The sequence below is a fragment of the Pocillopora damicornis genome, chromosome 6, assembly GCF_964200805.1.
Source record: "Pocillopora damicornis chromosome 6, jaPocDami1.2, whole genome shotgun sequence".
In the NCBI taxonomy this organism is placed as follows: Eukaryota; Metazoa; Cnidaria; class Anthozoa; order Scleractinia; family Pocilloporidae; genus Pocillopora; species Pocillopora damicornis.
The window spans coordinates 12,866,149-12,880,955 of record NC_142675.1 but is presented as its reverse complement, the minus strand read 5'-3'; the positions used below and the strand labels follow the sequence as shown (position 1 = coordinate 12,880,955).

Here is a 14,807-nt window from a genome sequence, read left to right as displayed (position 1 = left end):
GAAACACGATCTCTTGCTCGTAAGGAAGAGGTGTGCGACGGGGGTGTAATCAGAAGCGCGTACGCGTAACTTTTCCATGTATATTATTTTTATTAAAAATTTTGAAGCAAAGGAACTGTATTACTTGCGATTATAAAACTGCTGGACGACTATTTCGGCATGGATATGCTTCTGTTCTCTATACGAGACGGAGAGTCTAAACATGTTTAGACGCCACTGGAAAACTGTCATGTTGGTGCAACATGCCAAGATGTTCGGTGATATACTAATTTGTAATGTTTAAATGTATTTTTGTGACATGAAAGAGGTCACGTTGTCACCGCAGGGGTGAAATAGTCCATTTCGCAAAATAGTAACTCTCCTAAAATTACTATTTTGCGAAATATATTTTAATACGGTTTAAGAAATGAGAGAAGGCCAAAATGTTCGGTGATATACTAATTTGTAATGTTTAGATGTATTTTCGTGACGTGAAAGAGGTCACGTTGTCACCGCAGGGTGAAAATTGTCCATTTCGCAAAATAGTAACTCTCCTAAAATTACTATTTTGCGAAATACATTTTAATACGATTTAAGAAATAAGAGGAGGCCAAAATCTTCGGTGATATACTTATTTGTAATGTTTAAATGTATTTTTGTGACATGAAAGAGGTCACGTTGTCACCGCAGGGGTGAAAATAGTCCATTTCGCAAAATAGTAACTCTCCTAAAATTACTATTTTGCGAAATACATTTTAATACGGTTTACGAAATAACAGGAGGCCAAAATGTTCGGTGATATACTAATTTGTAATGTTTAAATGAATTTTTATGACATGAAAGAGGTCACGTTGTTACCGCAGGGTGAAAATTGTCCATTTCGCAAAATAGTAACTCTCCTAAAATTACTATTTTGCGAAATACATTTTAATACGGTTTAAGAAATAAGAGGAGGCCAAAATGTTCGGTGATATACTAATTTGTAATGTTTAAATGTATTTTTGTGACATGAAAGAGGTCACGTTGTCATCGCAGGGGTGAAAATGGTCCATTTCGCAAAATAGTAACTCTCCTAAAATTACTATTTTGCGAAATATATTTTAATACGGTTTAAGAAATAAGAGGAGGCCAAAATGTTCGGTTATATACTAATTTGTAATGTTTAAATGTATTTTCGCGACATGAAAGAGGTCACGTTGTCACCGCAGAGTGAAAATAGTCCATTTCGCAAAATAGTAACTCTCCTAAAATTACTATTTTGCGAAATGAATAAAAATCCTTATTAATGAACGATTACTCCAAAATCCTTGTGAAAGTTATCTTTACCTTATTTGAAAATATATCTGCATTATTCCTTTTGTTTTATTTCATCTGACCCGATTTCGTTTCGTTTCGTTTCGTTTCGTTTCGTTTCGCAAAATAGTATAAGCCGCCAATCACTTATCTTACTAAATGTCACACAATACAGCTAAAATATCTCGACAAAGCCATGGTCCTAACTTTGTCCCCTGTGGTACACCAGACGGGATATCAGCCCATTCGGAGAGACAGTCTCTAGCTAGCTTTACTCGCTGTTGTCTGTTCAGGAGAAAGGCGATCACCCAGCGCTTGACAAAGAGGGGCATGGATAAGAGAGAGACCTTCGTAGCTAGGATATGATGGTCTATGAGGTCGAAAGCCTTGCGGTAATCAAATAGGGAAACTCTGACTGCGCTTCCTGTCCCGTCGGTTGCCTCGGCCCAAGAATGCACCATCGAGATGAGCGCATGGGTTGCGGATGAACGAGGGATACCGCCAAACCGAGATGGATCGATTATCTTCAACACAGCAGGGGCGATGTGCTTTTCAACTACGAAGTCCTCAGCCAGTTTAGATAAAGCAGGAGTAAGCGAAATTGGTCTTAAATGCTTGCTGATGTTGGAAACCGGTTTCTCCTTTGGGAATTGGTGTTATGTCGGCTTGTTTCCATGCTTGGGGTAGCTTCTGTTCTTTTTACGATGCATTGAGTTGGTGCGTGATAGGAAGTGTGAGAACTTCAGCGTATTCTCTCAGGATCCAATTGCCAATGCCATCACGGCCCAGTGCTTTAGACGGGTTGAGGTCTTTTTAACTTCTTTAACACAGAGTCAGTGTCAGCCAAGTTGGTGTTAAAATTTGGGTGCTCATGGATTTCATCGAGAAGGAAAACGTTTGATGTATTCAGTGGATTGTAGGCTCTCATTGATTCGATCAGACTGTTGTCAATGAAATCTGCAAAGTCTTTAGGTGACAGATCTTAGGTGTTGTCTATAAATTCTTTACAAAAGGACGTGCGTGAGCTGATCACGCTTTACACCAACTTTAGATATTAACATAGATTATTAAAATCGAAGTCGAGCTACCATAGAACAAGAATAGTTTTCAAGCTGATACAATCAGAGTGCTTTTTCATCGGTTCTGGCCCATGTTAAAGAACGGGCTCTTGCTGATGTACAAGTTACGCTTTCTCAAATTTATCACCATCGAATATAGTAGGTGCCTCTTAAACTGCAGATAAGGAGCAGTTGCCTGACTGGAAAATGGACTGCTTACACTCAGAGCATAGGACTGATTCGGCCTGAGCCAGTTTGTTCAGATTGAGAACTGATCAGTTCCAGTTATTGATCACACGGTCCGTTTGGCCATTTCTGACCACAATTAATGGAAGAAATTACTTTTTTCAAAGACTTAGTCTGGGATATTGATATACAACTTACAAAGAGTTTTTACTTATTTATGGCGTTAACGTAGCCTACCACCGAAACAAAATGACCCAACTTTTACTTTTAGCTATATAAACTCCCTTTGCTAACCATCATTCTAAGGTTGCACAGTTAACGTCAAGAGAACAACCCAAACACTAACTGATCTACATGTCGAGGCCCAGTTGTTCGAACTCCGATTGGCGCTAACCCAGGGTTAAATTTTAATCCGTGTTTCGTTATTTACATTCTTAAAAGCCGGCCCAAGTTACTACTTAACAACAGTAAGGTTGGAAACATGTTTGGGGTGAAAGATTGGGGTGAAACCTCTCGCCTCATTGTTACATGCATCCGTGAGTTCCTTGTGTCAGAAAAGGCCAAGAAAAATTTTAGGCCCTCTAAATCATCCAATCCTGTCATGGCTCACGCTCTGCAAAATCTCTCACGATTTTGGATTCTGCCGCCTCAATTTTTCAAGTAAAGACGAAAGAGGCCTCCCATATTTTATTTTGTGATTATTTTAAACCTTATTCTTTTTTTTTCTTTTTCTTTTTTTTTTTTTTTCAATTAGGTGAGAGGGAAAGAAATTCCTTTCAAGAGTCACTCAAAGGTGTTGAAAAATATCATCTCAAACCAAATGTTTTGCGTTATTGATTTAAAAAATTATGTCAACTAATGTATTAATATGTCTTTTTTTTTAAATGTAAAGCGAGTGAAACTACTAGAGCGAATGCAAATATGCCAAACTACTCGGAGGGCCCGGGTTGAGTTGCACGAACACAAGGCAAATCAGGCCCCGCGATTTTTTTCCCAAGTTGCGGCTCGAGTAGTCCGGCATAATTGCTTTTCGTTAGTGTCAAAAATTGGTGTCGAAAGTAAATGCATTAGGATTTTCATTAATGTGAATTGTTAGCTTCCTTTTAGTGAAACGCGACCACTTCCAGTTTATCAGTTGATAAGGTTAAGACCATATTATAGTTATAATAATTAATTGTTTTCTGCTCCGAGGGATCACCACCTTGTCGAGGTGGGGCAGTTTGCATGTCTCAATGACCCTTAGAGCTATGTCAGCTGGAGTCTCGCACTCCTGGTAGGGTCACCCTTGCCGAACAGGTCGAAGGGTAGAGACTAGACGAAGAGTGATTCGCTGGTCCCACAACGACCCTACGGTGTAGAGTTAACGGGGGGTTGGGCGGACAATGTGACGGCCTCATGCGCCTACTCGCGCAACGAGCGATGATGGTGATTTCGCAGTAGGTATTAGTTTATGTGTTAAGCCAGAACCCTCTGTCATAGTAAAGTGGATAGTCAATCAATATAAGTGATATATTTCATACCTTTTCGCTGTAGGTGGTAATTTAGGCTTAAATGAGGCTTTGAGTTGAGGAGATAGTGAGTTAAAGCTTAGAATATTACTTCTAGAAAGTAACTTTTTGCCTTGGTTAACTTTGGATCATGAAAGTTAAAGGATATTAATGATTATTTGCAAAGGCTTTTTGGGTGTAAACCCTTATATACTGAAACTTCTCGATGGTTTTTTCAAGAAAATTTAATTGATTTGGGGTTCAATTTAGTTGAGGCTTTCCCGTATTAAAAATAAAACACTTAAATCTTAATGAAGGTGTTTGTTCTGTCTTAACCGCATGACAGATTGTAGAATATTACCAGGAGTTAATTTTCAGGAACTTTGCGAGAACGAAACCTGAGCGCTCTCTATGTATGGCCAAAGAATTTAGCGGAATTTATCTTCTGATCAGGAGGAGTAAGACCACTTCCAGCAACACGCTTGAAATTGCCGAAATAACTATTGATGTTCACTACCACCTAAACAGTAATTTCTTTCTTTGTGAATATTTCATATCCATCAGGTTGGTACCAGGTGGGTGTCGGTGTAGGAACACCATCTGACTGACATTTTAGTGTCACTCTCTGACCAACCCATAACGTAAGAGATGAAGCGGTGGCCATCTACAATTTTGGCGGGTCTAAGAATGAATAAGACATAAAGTCACAAATAATAAAAAAGTGGCGGCACAGTCTTAGTATAAATATCAAAATTACTTAATCTACACTATTGCATCTATGCTTTATTTCGCTTAAAGCAACTTCGGAAAAATTATGTGGAGCTATTCCCAGGATAACGGGCCTAACTTTGTATTAGAGTTAAAGGATCATTGTGATAAATGGTACTCGTAGTTCACCAAGGTTTAGCTACTCACCCATAGAAGCAATTTGATTAAAAATTTAGCACAATTTGAACTTTTTGGCAATTTGTCCCCTAAAGAGCAGATGTAGTGAGTTTAATTCAAAGCTCCTCCCATCATGTAGCAGCTCATAAACCAGCAATAAAATTAGTAGCATCATAATTTTGAAACGACTAGATTCACTTAGTAACAAGACCTTATCCCAAAAAAACAGAGACCATTCACAAAAAATGTTGAACGGGATTCGCCTTAAAGTTTAGCATAATAAAAGAAGTTGCCATGCCACACCCACTATGTCAAACACATGTGAAAACCGTTTGTTTGCCATGATAGGAAGAAAGTTTTTGAGCACTCCGGCTGTAGCTGACGCAAGTTTTAGAAAAAAAACTATGATTAACAAAATGGTATCTCGAGCACCCAGCACAAGCGTTTAGTCAGGAAAAAATTAGAGAAGAGTGAAAAAACAATTATAAAACACACTTACAGGTGTAATTGTAAAAAATTAGTTGAGTTCTGCGGAATCAAGACAAGGACTGCTTTGCGTAAACCTCAAAGGCGAACAGAGGTGAGTTAATTAAACAGTGGAAAGGATTGAAGACTGTGTTTTTCCTTAAAACATTTCATTTCTCAGTATCAGCATGTCCTGAGCACTGCTTCGGTGTCACAAAATTTTGAGATGCAACTACGCTGTCTCTTTCAAAAACATTCCACTGTGTCAACCAACACAAACGTTCTGCGGTTAATGTTATGTTTGCAACCAACCGGTTGATGCTGTGCGAGGCATTAACAACTGTCATAACATTGTGGGCATTATGGTAGAATCTTCGTATTAAAGTGGGATAAAAGTGGATTACGTAATGATCTAAGACAACAGCAAAAAACATATCACACTGGACAAAAGGACTAATGCATGAGGGTTGAAATACCGACATGCACGTGAATACGCAGAGGCTCAAAATATTAATAAATAACAGAACTGTGTACATCACGCTCAATCTCTCTACCGTTAACTTTTAACGCTAGAGCGTAACAACCGATCGTGTAGAGTTATTATCTGAATCACACTAAATCTTTGTACAATTTTCTATGTAACGACTTAAGCGGACTCCACGTCATTGATCTGGTTTAAGAGTTCACAAAGTTCAGAATTTTAGATATTAATGACCATATTCTAGTGGGTTTTTTTTGTCATTTATCCAGTCAGTACTGTACCAACTGATATTTCCTATTAGCTGCTTTTTTTGTCTTTTATGTCGCAGCGTAGAGATCAGTCTGTGGGCCGAAAGGGTATGGGATAGCATGGATATATGTTTTAGGAGCGCCATTATACACACTTAAGTCGCTGTTGTTGTAAGAGAGGAATTGGTAAATTCCTTGGAGTAATTCCACTTGGAATGCCATAGTACAAGATCGACAGTCCAATGTTGTCCTCATTATGTGGTTACATACGATAAGCACAGTTACAAATTGTCACGCCGATAGTTACGTTGCACTGATAAAATGACAGAATAATATTAGCCTTCAAAATTTGTTAGTCGCGATATCTGTATCTCTGTACGAACAAACATACAGAACATCGGTTGAGTCGAGCGATTGTACTTTTTAAGCTTTTCAGCATTTCGAACACGTTTCAGTTCCCTTTTGTATAGTTAATATGGCATTAAATTTTAGCTTTGCAATAAATTATATTACTTAAGTATACGATAGTTCAGTCATTAAATAAGAACTGTTAAAATACGTGAGATCGAAAGTTTGAAGAAAGGGATCAACATAAGAAGACGTATGTTCTGTAGATCAAGGATTCAATAGCAGCGGCAGTTAGTTTTATGATGTGTTGAAGTACAGACTCACATTGTACGGTAACGTAAGCTCTTGATATCTCTTCATGCACCACTTCTTTGCCTACAGTGCAGTTATATTCTTCAGTGTCACTCTTGTTGCTGCAGGGAATACTGAGTTGTTTCTTGTCAGACAAAGTCTCATGTCAAACATATTGAACACAGTTACTAAAAAATTGTTACATCACTGACTAAAATTAATACTACAACTAAAAAAAGCTTTGAAAAGTTCACTGTGTTGAGAGTAATGAACAAACCTAGTGCCTATCGAGTTTTGCAAATGTAAGTCCCTTTTGAACACATTTTCTTGGCTGCTTTCATGACTGTTTCTATCCCACACTCGAAGTCTCAGGAAACCTCTTTGATAGGGATGCAACCTTTCCGTTAACATCGAATTGCTGAACGTCGAAGTTAAAACTTGAAGGTTGAATAGATCTTCAGCGATATTATTTCCTTGGAAAGAGATTTCAACATCTGACTTCCTTTGGACTCATTTGTATTCGTATTTGACACTGACAGGGGGAATTTTTTGGGGCTGTTGTCGGCAAAACAACGGAAATTGCCTTGGTCTCACTGTTTTGCCTCAGCGAGCTTAATTGATAAATAGTAAGATTAGAGGAGTTTGGAAAATTTCTGTAAAGGAACGTGACGTCTTACACTTTTCGCACAAGCGTTTTTCTTGAACTCTGACTGATTAGGTGCTAATCAGGGCGGAGTCCAGCTGCTGCTACGCAATAGCCCATAAATAAGTTTAGGTTGTTAACCGCTAAACCAATTATCACCAGACAACTTTCAACGCAAATGTTGTAGGAGGCGCCCTAGCAAGAAAATGATTTCTTGAGAACAAGTTTTTGATATTCTTCACCAAAGTATTTCCTTGCCGAATAGGAAATCGACACAAGTAGGCGTTCCATTAACTCATTATAGTAATGGGACAATCTTCAGCCCTTTTCTTTTCCCTTTCCAAGACCAATCAAAGTGCTCTGTGAGCAAACTCGTGAATTTTTGGATTATGTTTAATGTTATCTGGTTTAGGGAATTTTGTGGTTGATTGTCATATCTAGAGTACGAGCAGTAGTTCAGTGTTTGCAGCAAAGAAACAAAGTAACGTTGGGATAAGAAGGCATTACAACTGAAATGATCATGCTATTACATTTGACAAGGGTGGATGATGTCATGTGTTTTAAACGTATATCATTTTTTGTTTCTAGTTCAAAAGAAAAGGTTGGGAGTAAATGTGGGTGAAAAGTAAAATTTACTGTCTATCATTGTAAATATTAGAAAACCAAGGCAATACTATCTTAATGAAAACATGAACGATTCCCTCTTTATCAAATGAGACAAACGGGAACGAGTTTTGAGTGATATAACTAAGCCAAGACTGCCACCGTCATTTTGGATCTCCGCCTGGGTAGATTTTAGTCACGTGCTAGGCAACGTATAATCAAGAACAAGATAGAATTTCATTTCAGGCCTATTTATCAATTTTTTGGTGTATAACTTTCGCATTTTATTACGTAATATTTATTTTGAATCTTCAAATTGTCTTGAAACTTAAAAGAAAATTGTTCTTTAAAAATTGACTGAAAATCGGTAGCTAAAATTGTTTGTTTAGGTGTTATTTGATTTTCGTGATAACATGTAATTTCGTCAGTCGCCGGCATCTTCTGTTGCTTCACACAGGAAAAACGCACACGACGTAATGATCGATTTTGTCCTCAATCTCACGCCATAACAGAAAAAGCTTTTGAACATCTGTAAACTCCGAGCGCTTCGCAGTAAGTGATATTTTCAATGAATCTTCGGATTGTTTTCAAGTTCAAGGATTGTAAATTACAATTTTATGAAAAACGAAGGTTGCTCTGTTATTTCAGTGTGAGTAGTTTATTTCAGTTGTTGAAACTAAAACGAAAAAAAAAAACTCTTTTAAGATTATCATTGGCTTCTTTTTCACCCCACCACTATTCTTAGTAACAAAGGTCGTCATTTCGTTTGTTTATTGCTCGCCAAAAACTATCAAATGCACTCAAAAGCCTAAAATCGAAAAAAAGTTTACAGGAATCGACCAATCGAGCGAGCGAGCGAGCGAGCAAGTGCCATTCTCCACATCATATCTACAACTCGCTCTTGCGCATGCGCGCAATTCACAAGTCAAAAATGGCATTACTTCTTGTCATGAGCCCGCGCTTCCACTCAGAAGACCAGACCAGAGAAAACGGCGAATCTTGAACTTATCATCATTGGTGGTCAAAGAGTATCTTTTACTGGACAGCTTTTCATTGTTGTTGCATGGATTTTTGTTCGAGGTAACAAGATGCATTCTTTCGTGCAATTTCAAAGCTTTGAATTGTCCCTCTCAGTTAAAGAATCTAACGAAAAAAGAATAGTCACAACACAGTTTCATCATAGTAAAATATCCAAAACGCACAATACACTCGTGTACAGCATCATTATGCAGACAGAGGCAACTCAGAACTTTTCAACACTTTTATTATATAAAAAAATTAAAGTTATTACATTAGCAACGTATCCAAGAAAAAGACTTCCATCCATATCTACGACCAGTTTCGTTGAGTAATAGTATCTAGTACGCGAAAACTAAAGGCCTATTAGGCCAAACAACAAACTTTCTTGCAGAAGTAATGTGCCAAGTATAATTTTGATTAGAATTCCGTATAAAAGTATTTCGAGTTGGTATCGCAAGTAAAGGCGGTCTTTGGGAAAGCAATTTATGCGCACGATAAGCCTTCCTAAAAACAAGCGGGTTTTGCGGCAAAATTTTTTAGCAATTTATTAAAATTGTACACAACTATGGCTTTCAGAGCGAGATCTCATCATCACCTAAGAATTGAGCCAGAAAATAAACTGAACTCAATGGCTTGTGTCGAGGCATATATGTAAGTACTTAATATGTTAAAGAGAAAATGAGATTAAACTTTATCGGTAAACTTATAAAAGCGTTTCAGCGTTTAAGAATATGAAGTCAATTGAATTACAGTGTTACAGCCTAACTGCTAAACGCAACATGCCTATTTCTACCAAGTAAGCGTGTAAGAAAACGATGATTAATCCCTGAAACTTGTCTAGGCGAAGTGTTCAAAATATTAGCAGGTCATACACCGTAGACGTGTACCTAACTACACCGTTAAATCCTCGACGTTTGCATACAATTGCTTGTCGTACATTTTCATGTCAATTAGCTTCTGCAGAGAAAAATAATATAATAATCAGCACCATTAAAAACGTTTTAAGTGGTTATCCTCGTGAGTGGTCAGGTTTTCACACCAAAACAAATTCAAGGAGGAAGTATTTTATGGCGTCGTCGTCTGCTACTCTTTGTGCGTCTCAATGCAGTTTGCAATCATCCTATGATCTTTTAAATAACCATCAAGTGTTAATTGTCATTGAGACATTCAAGTTCACTTCCTTGATGTTTTTCGTGGAGTGCTAGCTTCAGTGACATAACAAAAGGATTCATTCCAAACTTCGTAAAAAGTACAGAGATGAGTACATATTACTACGCTATTTAGGCTCAATGCTGTTTAGTTTAACCCTAATTAGCTAAGCCTAAGCCAGTCGGTCTTACGTGAAAAAAAAACATTCATATTGATCAAAATTCTGACCTTGTGTAGGGTTTCCATGTCCTTAAGCTGATTTTTCAATTCAGTGAAAGTTGGTCTTGCGTCTGGGTCATTCTTCCAGCATTTCATCATGATCTGATACCTGGTATTATTCAAATAATCTGTTAAAGATTTAAAGAATGTTTCCTTGTACGACGAGGGAGAACAAGTAAATAAAGAAAACTTACAATTTTTCATCGACGTGTTGTGGTTTAGGCATCCTGTATCCATCCTGGAGTAAGTTTGCAATTTTTCTTCCATCCATTCGTGGGTAAGGCGAACCGCCTGGAAGAACCACAAGACCATCGAAATACAAATGTGACAAAAAAACGACCTTCAATGAAACACCACCTTTGTCACTAGATGTAGTTTGAAGCTCATTACGTTTGTCTGACTGAACACGATACATTATTTAATTAAACATGGTATAAAGCAAAAAAAACATCTACAGAGCCTCATAAAATTCCATTCGATGTTACCTATGGTGAAAATCTCGTATAACAGAACTCCATAACTCCATCTGCAGAAAGACAAATCAAACGAATATAAATTAAGTGACTATAGACATAAACAGTATATACGACGAATAAATAAATGTATTCTTTGACAAAGCATCACTAGAATTCAAGTCCTGATTAAAATTGATAAAATTTTTCATAAACTGCTACGGGTTATAATCAGGTATACTTACACGTCACTTTTGGTGGTATATTTACCATACAATAAGGCCTCATAAGCTGTCCACTTCACGGGAAGACGGCCCTAAAGATTTTAAATATCACTTTGTGAAAAGGCTCGAGAATTATAGGAAGCGAGTAGTCAGAAATAGTGATATTTAAAATTGTACTCGTATACGCATGGCTGATAGTTTCATTAGGGTCCCAAGGAATTCATGATCGAAATCAGGAATATATCAGCTCAACCACAACAATGATTGTCAAAGATCACTAAACTGAACGAAATGTGATACCGCCCTCACCTCCCCTTTTTCTTGATTACCTTTGTCTTTCGTTCATAAATATTTCCCTGCTGCACATCTCTGGCCATTCCGAAGTCTGTCACTTTACACATTTTCTTTTGTCCAACCAACACATTACGGGCCGCAAGGTCTCGGTGAATGATCTAAGAAAGAATTGATGTAACAGCAAAAATTAGCGACTGTAGAAGAAAAAGAACTGATATGAAATGGTTCAGGTAGGAAAATAGAAATATCTAGCAACATAATATGGTGTGTGTATTTCTTTTTCTTCCAGATGGCAGAAAGTTAAAACTACTACAATAACTGCTCCATATTCCAAAGAAAAGCAAACTACTTTATTTCTGCAATACGTAGTCATTTCAAAGAACGCTTACCTTTTTAATTTTAATCGAAATACGATTCTGTAATAAAGCAGTTTAGCGACCAAAGACGATTTTTTTAAGTTGAAGTTTTAATTCCTTTTCTTTCTTGTCACTAAAATGGATATTTGTTGTACACTCAGTTTAAACTGAACATCTTAAAAGATCCTATTCCTCCACGTCTCTGCCTTTGCTCACACGAGAAAAACCCAGATATTTTATTTCGATAGGGTACACTTGCAACGATGCACAAATATCGCCATTCTCGCATTGAAATAAAACTTGTATGATGACGTCAAAATCGGGAGGGTTCCTGGCCCTAAAGAAATAGCCTCGTCAAGACGATAAGAATACGTCTGCATCTCCCGGGCGTGATCTTGTGAAGACATAATATTCCATGCAAGACAGAGCTTAACATGACGATAGACCTTACGAGAAGGTTTTAGAATTGTTTGTCTTTTGTGTTTTTAACTAACTTACAGATTTTGCGGACAAGTAACTCATTCCATCAGCAATTTGCCAAGCAAACTTCATCAGTTGTTGTGACGTCAGATTTGTTTGTGGTTTGATATCCGGGTCTTTGTAGTAAGTGTCTTTTAATCCACGGCTCTTTCTCAGGTAACCCAGTAGATCCCCAAAAGGCACATATTCAATCAAAACCAACAGCTGTTCTGAAGAAATTAAACAATTTAATTGATATGTTACTCTCTTTAAAAAAAAAGCAATAATTGAAACAAATGAATAGCCCAGTCATGGTCAACACTTTTGAAGAAATCGCATGAAAACAAGAAAAACTATGCGCCGGTCTCATAAGAAAGTACAGACCAACTATTCCCTTACAAAAAGCGTTTCTGCTTCTACAATAGAATGATCTGTTCAGTGGCAAATATTCGGTCTTAGTCTATCAGTAAATCCAGGAACGTCTGTGTTGGCTAAAACAAGATAAAATTACCTTATGCGATGGTTGTTTGTTTTGCTCAATTGCGAAGCGGTCACCCTTCCACTGAGGCAAATTATCAATGACGAGAAAGCGTTACAGAGTAAATCATAAGAAAAATGTGTACAGCAAAATTAAACCCACATAACCAAAGCATACCAGATTCAGTAACACATCCCAAAAGTTTAATGACGTAAGGATGTGGTTTTAGCTGCTTCATTGTGTCAAGTTCTTTCATCAAATCTCGCTTGTCCGATTCAGAAGCGTTTGCTGGAGCATTAAAAACAAGGAGTAAAATTTAGTTAACGGGAATAATATGCCAAATGTCGGAATAACAACATAACTTATGAAATGGCAAATAGCTACATAATTACAGTAACCCGTTAACATTTCCTGAATGTCTGTAGGCCAAGACTCATTCAATTTACAGTACAAGAACTCACTTTTAAGCATCTTAATAGCCACTGTCGTCGTTTCAGGACTCCCTCGAAGTCCTACCGCTGTTCCCTTGGCAACCTGACCAAAAGCACCTTTACCAATGATTTTTTCTATGGTCACGTGATGTCTTGGAACTTCCCAGCAGCGTGTTAATGGATGAAGAGGCACGTAATCAGCACCTGGAGGGGTACTTTGTGCTTTTCTATCATCTTTGTTGACTTCTATGAGATCCATGTATTCCGCAGGAGGCTGGGTGAGTTTTCTTGAATCAGGTAGACTTGGTTCGATATCTTCTAATAATGTTTCATTCTATTAAACCAACACACCGTTAGGGTATTCATATCCAAATCTGTTATTAATCCCAGTAAAAAGTCACACATGATAATAAAAATCAGTTTATCCATTTTTCTCAGACAAACGTTTATATTCTTCCTTGACAAGAGATTATGAATATCTTATAACCTCTTGTTCTTATTATTATTATTATTAATATTATTATTATTATTATTATTAACATTTTGTTCTCTGCTTTTGACACTATCATGTCCAATGGTGTGATCGAGACTCATAGCATAGTCGCCGAAGCTACAAACTGCAACGTGAAGATTGTCGATTGGTAGTCCAATATTTTGACAAATAAACACACGAAAAAACTCTTGCTGTGCCAAGCTCCTAAACTCACGTTTGGAAAATAAGGCATCATGAAAATACGACGGCCAAAATTCGTAAAAACAATCATTTGGAAAGCAAATATCAACCGGGCGCAGACCAGTTAGCGATCTCTGAAGTAAAACCTCGCAGTTGAACCAGGGACAACCCAAGGAAAATCCATGGAGTAGCTTGGTAAAGGACATGATCCGAGGACAAAGACCTTATCGAATCCAACTTCCTGTTTTATTTCATTGTATCTACCACTGATGCAATATGCTTTTTTTTATGTAGAACTACACCTTTTTTCCTTTTTATTTGCTGCAAGTGTTTATTTTCTTTTAGAAAGTAGAGGTAATGTAAGATTACATAATTTCTGGCCACACTAACATGAGCTCAATGCCTTAGCTGTTACTTACGTCGTAAACACGTCTTTCATCTTCATTATTCCTACAATTGAGGAAGCATAGAAATAATTATAAAACGCTAAGAATTTCATTAGTTTTGATGGGAATTTTGTGTTAAGATGAAACCATATCGGGCACATTACATCGACACAATCTAAGTGGCAGCAAATTCTTACCTCTGTTTCCCTACAGCGCCTGAAAAAGAACGAAAGGAAAAAATACAAATGATGTGGATGTGGGTCAAAATTTTTGTTTAAAAATGAATCTTGCAGCCAAACCTCTAACATAGAATATGATTTTTTACCTACCTTTCTTATGTAGCCAGATTATGTAAATAATTAAAAGAAGGATTGTGAAGGCAAGAACCCCAATTATGGCCAACAAGACGTTGTTAGATGGGCAGTTACATTCCTCAGGACCTAAAATGATTCATTTTACAAAGCTTGATGAAATAACATTCAAACAACATTTACACTGATCCTGGTCGATACACTGCTCTCACTACATAGCTTAGGTTCATGACCGAAAAATGTTAACTCTGATTGGCTTGGTACAAAGAAAGAGTGAGGTGCTACTCTCTCTATAATAATTTTTAAAAATAAGATTTTGTTTAATTAAATAAAACAACAACAACGACAAAGACAAAAACCTGGAAATGTATCAGTCACAGAATAAGTT

General features: G+C 37.2%; 2 protein-coding genes across 2 annotated transcripts in view; one reads left to right on the top strand and one right to left on the bottom strand.

Moving 5' to 3' along the window:
• The window catches only part of LOC149044044 (roundabout homolog 2-like), a 44,570-nt gene extending 40,255 nt beyond the window's left edge, over positions 1–4,315 (top strand). Inside the window, exon 7 of the mRNA XM_089209076.1 lies at positions 3,271–4,315. The gene's annotated coding sequence lies outside the window, so the exon portion shown is untranslated. The remainder of the gene's footprint in view (positions 1–3,270) is intronic.
• A 4,899-nt stretch (positions 4,316–9,214) lies between these two features.
• The window catches only part of LOC113670244 (uncharacterized), a 29,460-nt gene continuing 23,867 nt past the window's right edge, over positions 9,215–14,807 (bottom strand). Inside the window, exons 10-21 of the mRNA XM_089209168.1 lie at positions 14,438–14,548; positions 14,306–14,324; positions 14,142–14,172; positions 13,080–13,383; positions 12,796–12,906; positions 12,180–12,370; positions 11,361–11,483; positions 11,053–11,123; positions 10,841–10,881; positions 10,550–10,646; positions 10,365–10,464; positions 9,215–9,944 (exon numbers count right to left, since the gene is read on the bottom strand). Coding sequence (XP_089065294.1) covers positions 9,879–9,944; positions 10,365–10,464; positions 10,550–10,646; positions 10,841–10,881; positions 11,053–11,123; positions 11,361–11,483; positions 12,180–12,370; positions 12,796–12,906; positions 13,080–13,383; positions 14,142–14,172; positions 14,306–14,324; positions 14,438–14,548 — 1,265 coding nt within the window. The 3' untranslated portion in view covers positions 9,215–9,878. The remainder of the gene's footprint in view (positions 9,945–10,364; positions 10,465–10,549; positions 10,647–10,840; positions 10,882–11,052; positions 11,124–11,360; positions 11,484–12,179; positions 12,371–12,795; positions 12,907–13,079; positions 13,384–14,141; positions 14,173–14,305; positions 14,325–14,437; positions 14,549–14,807) is intronic.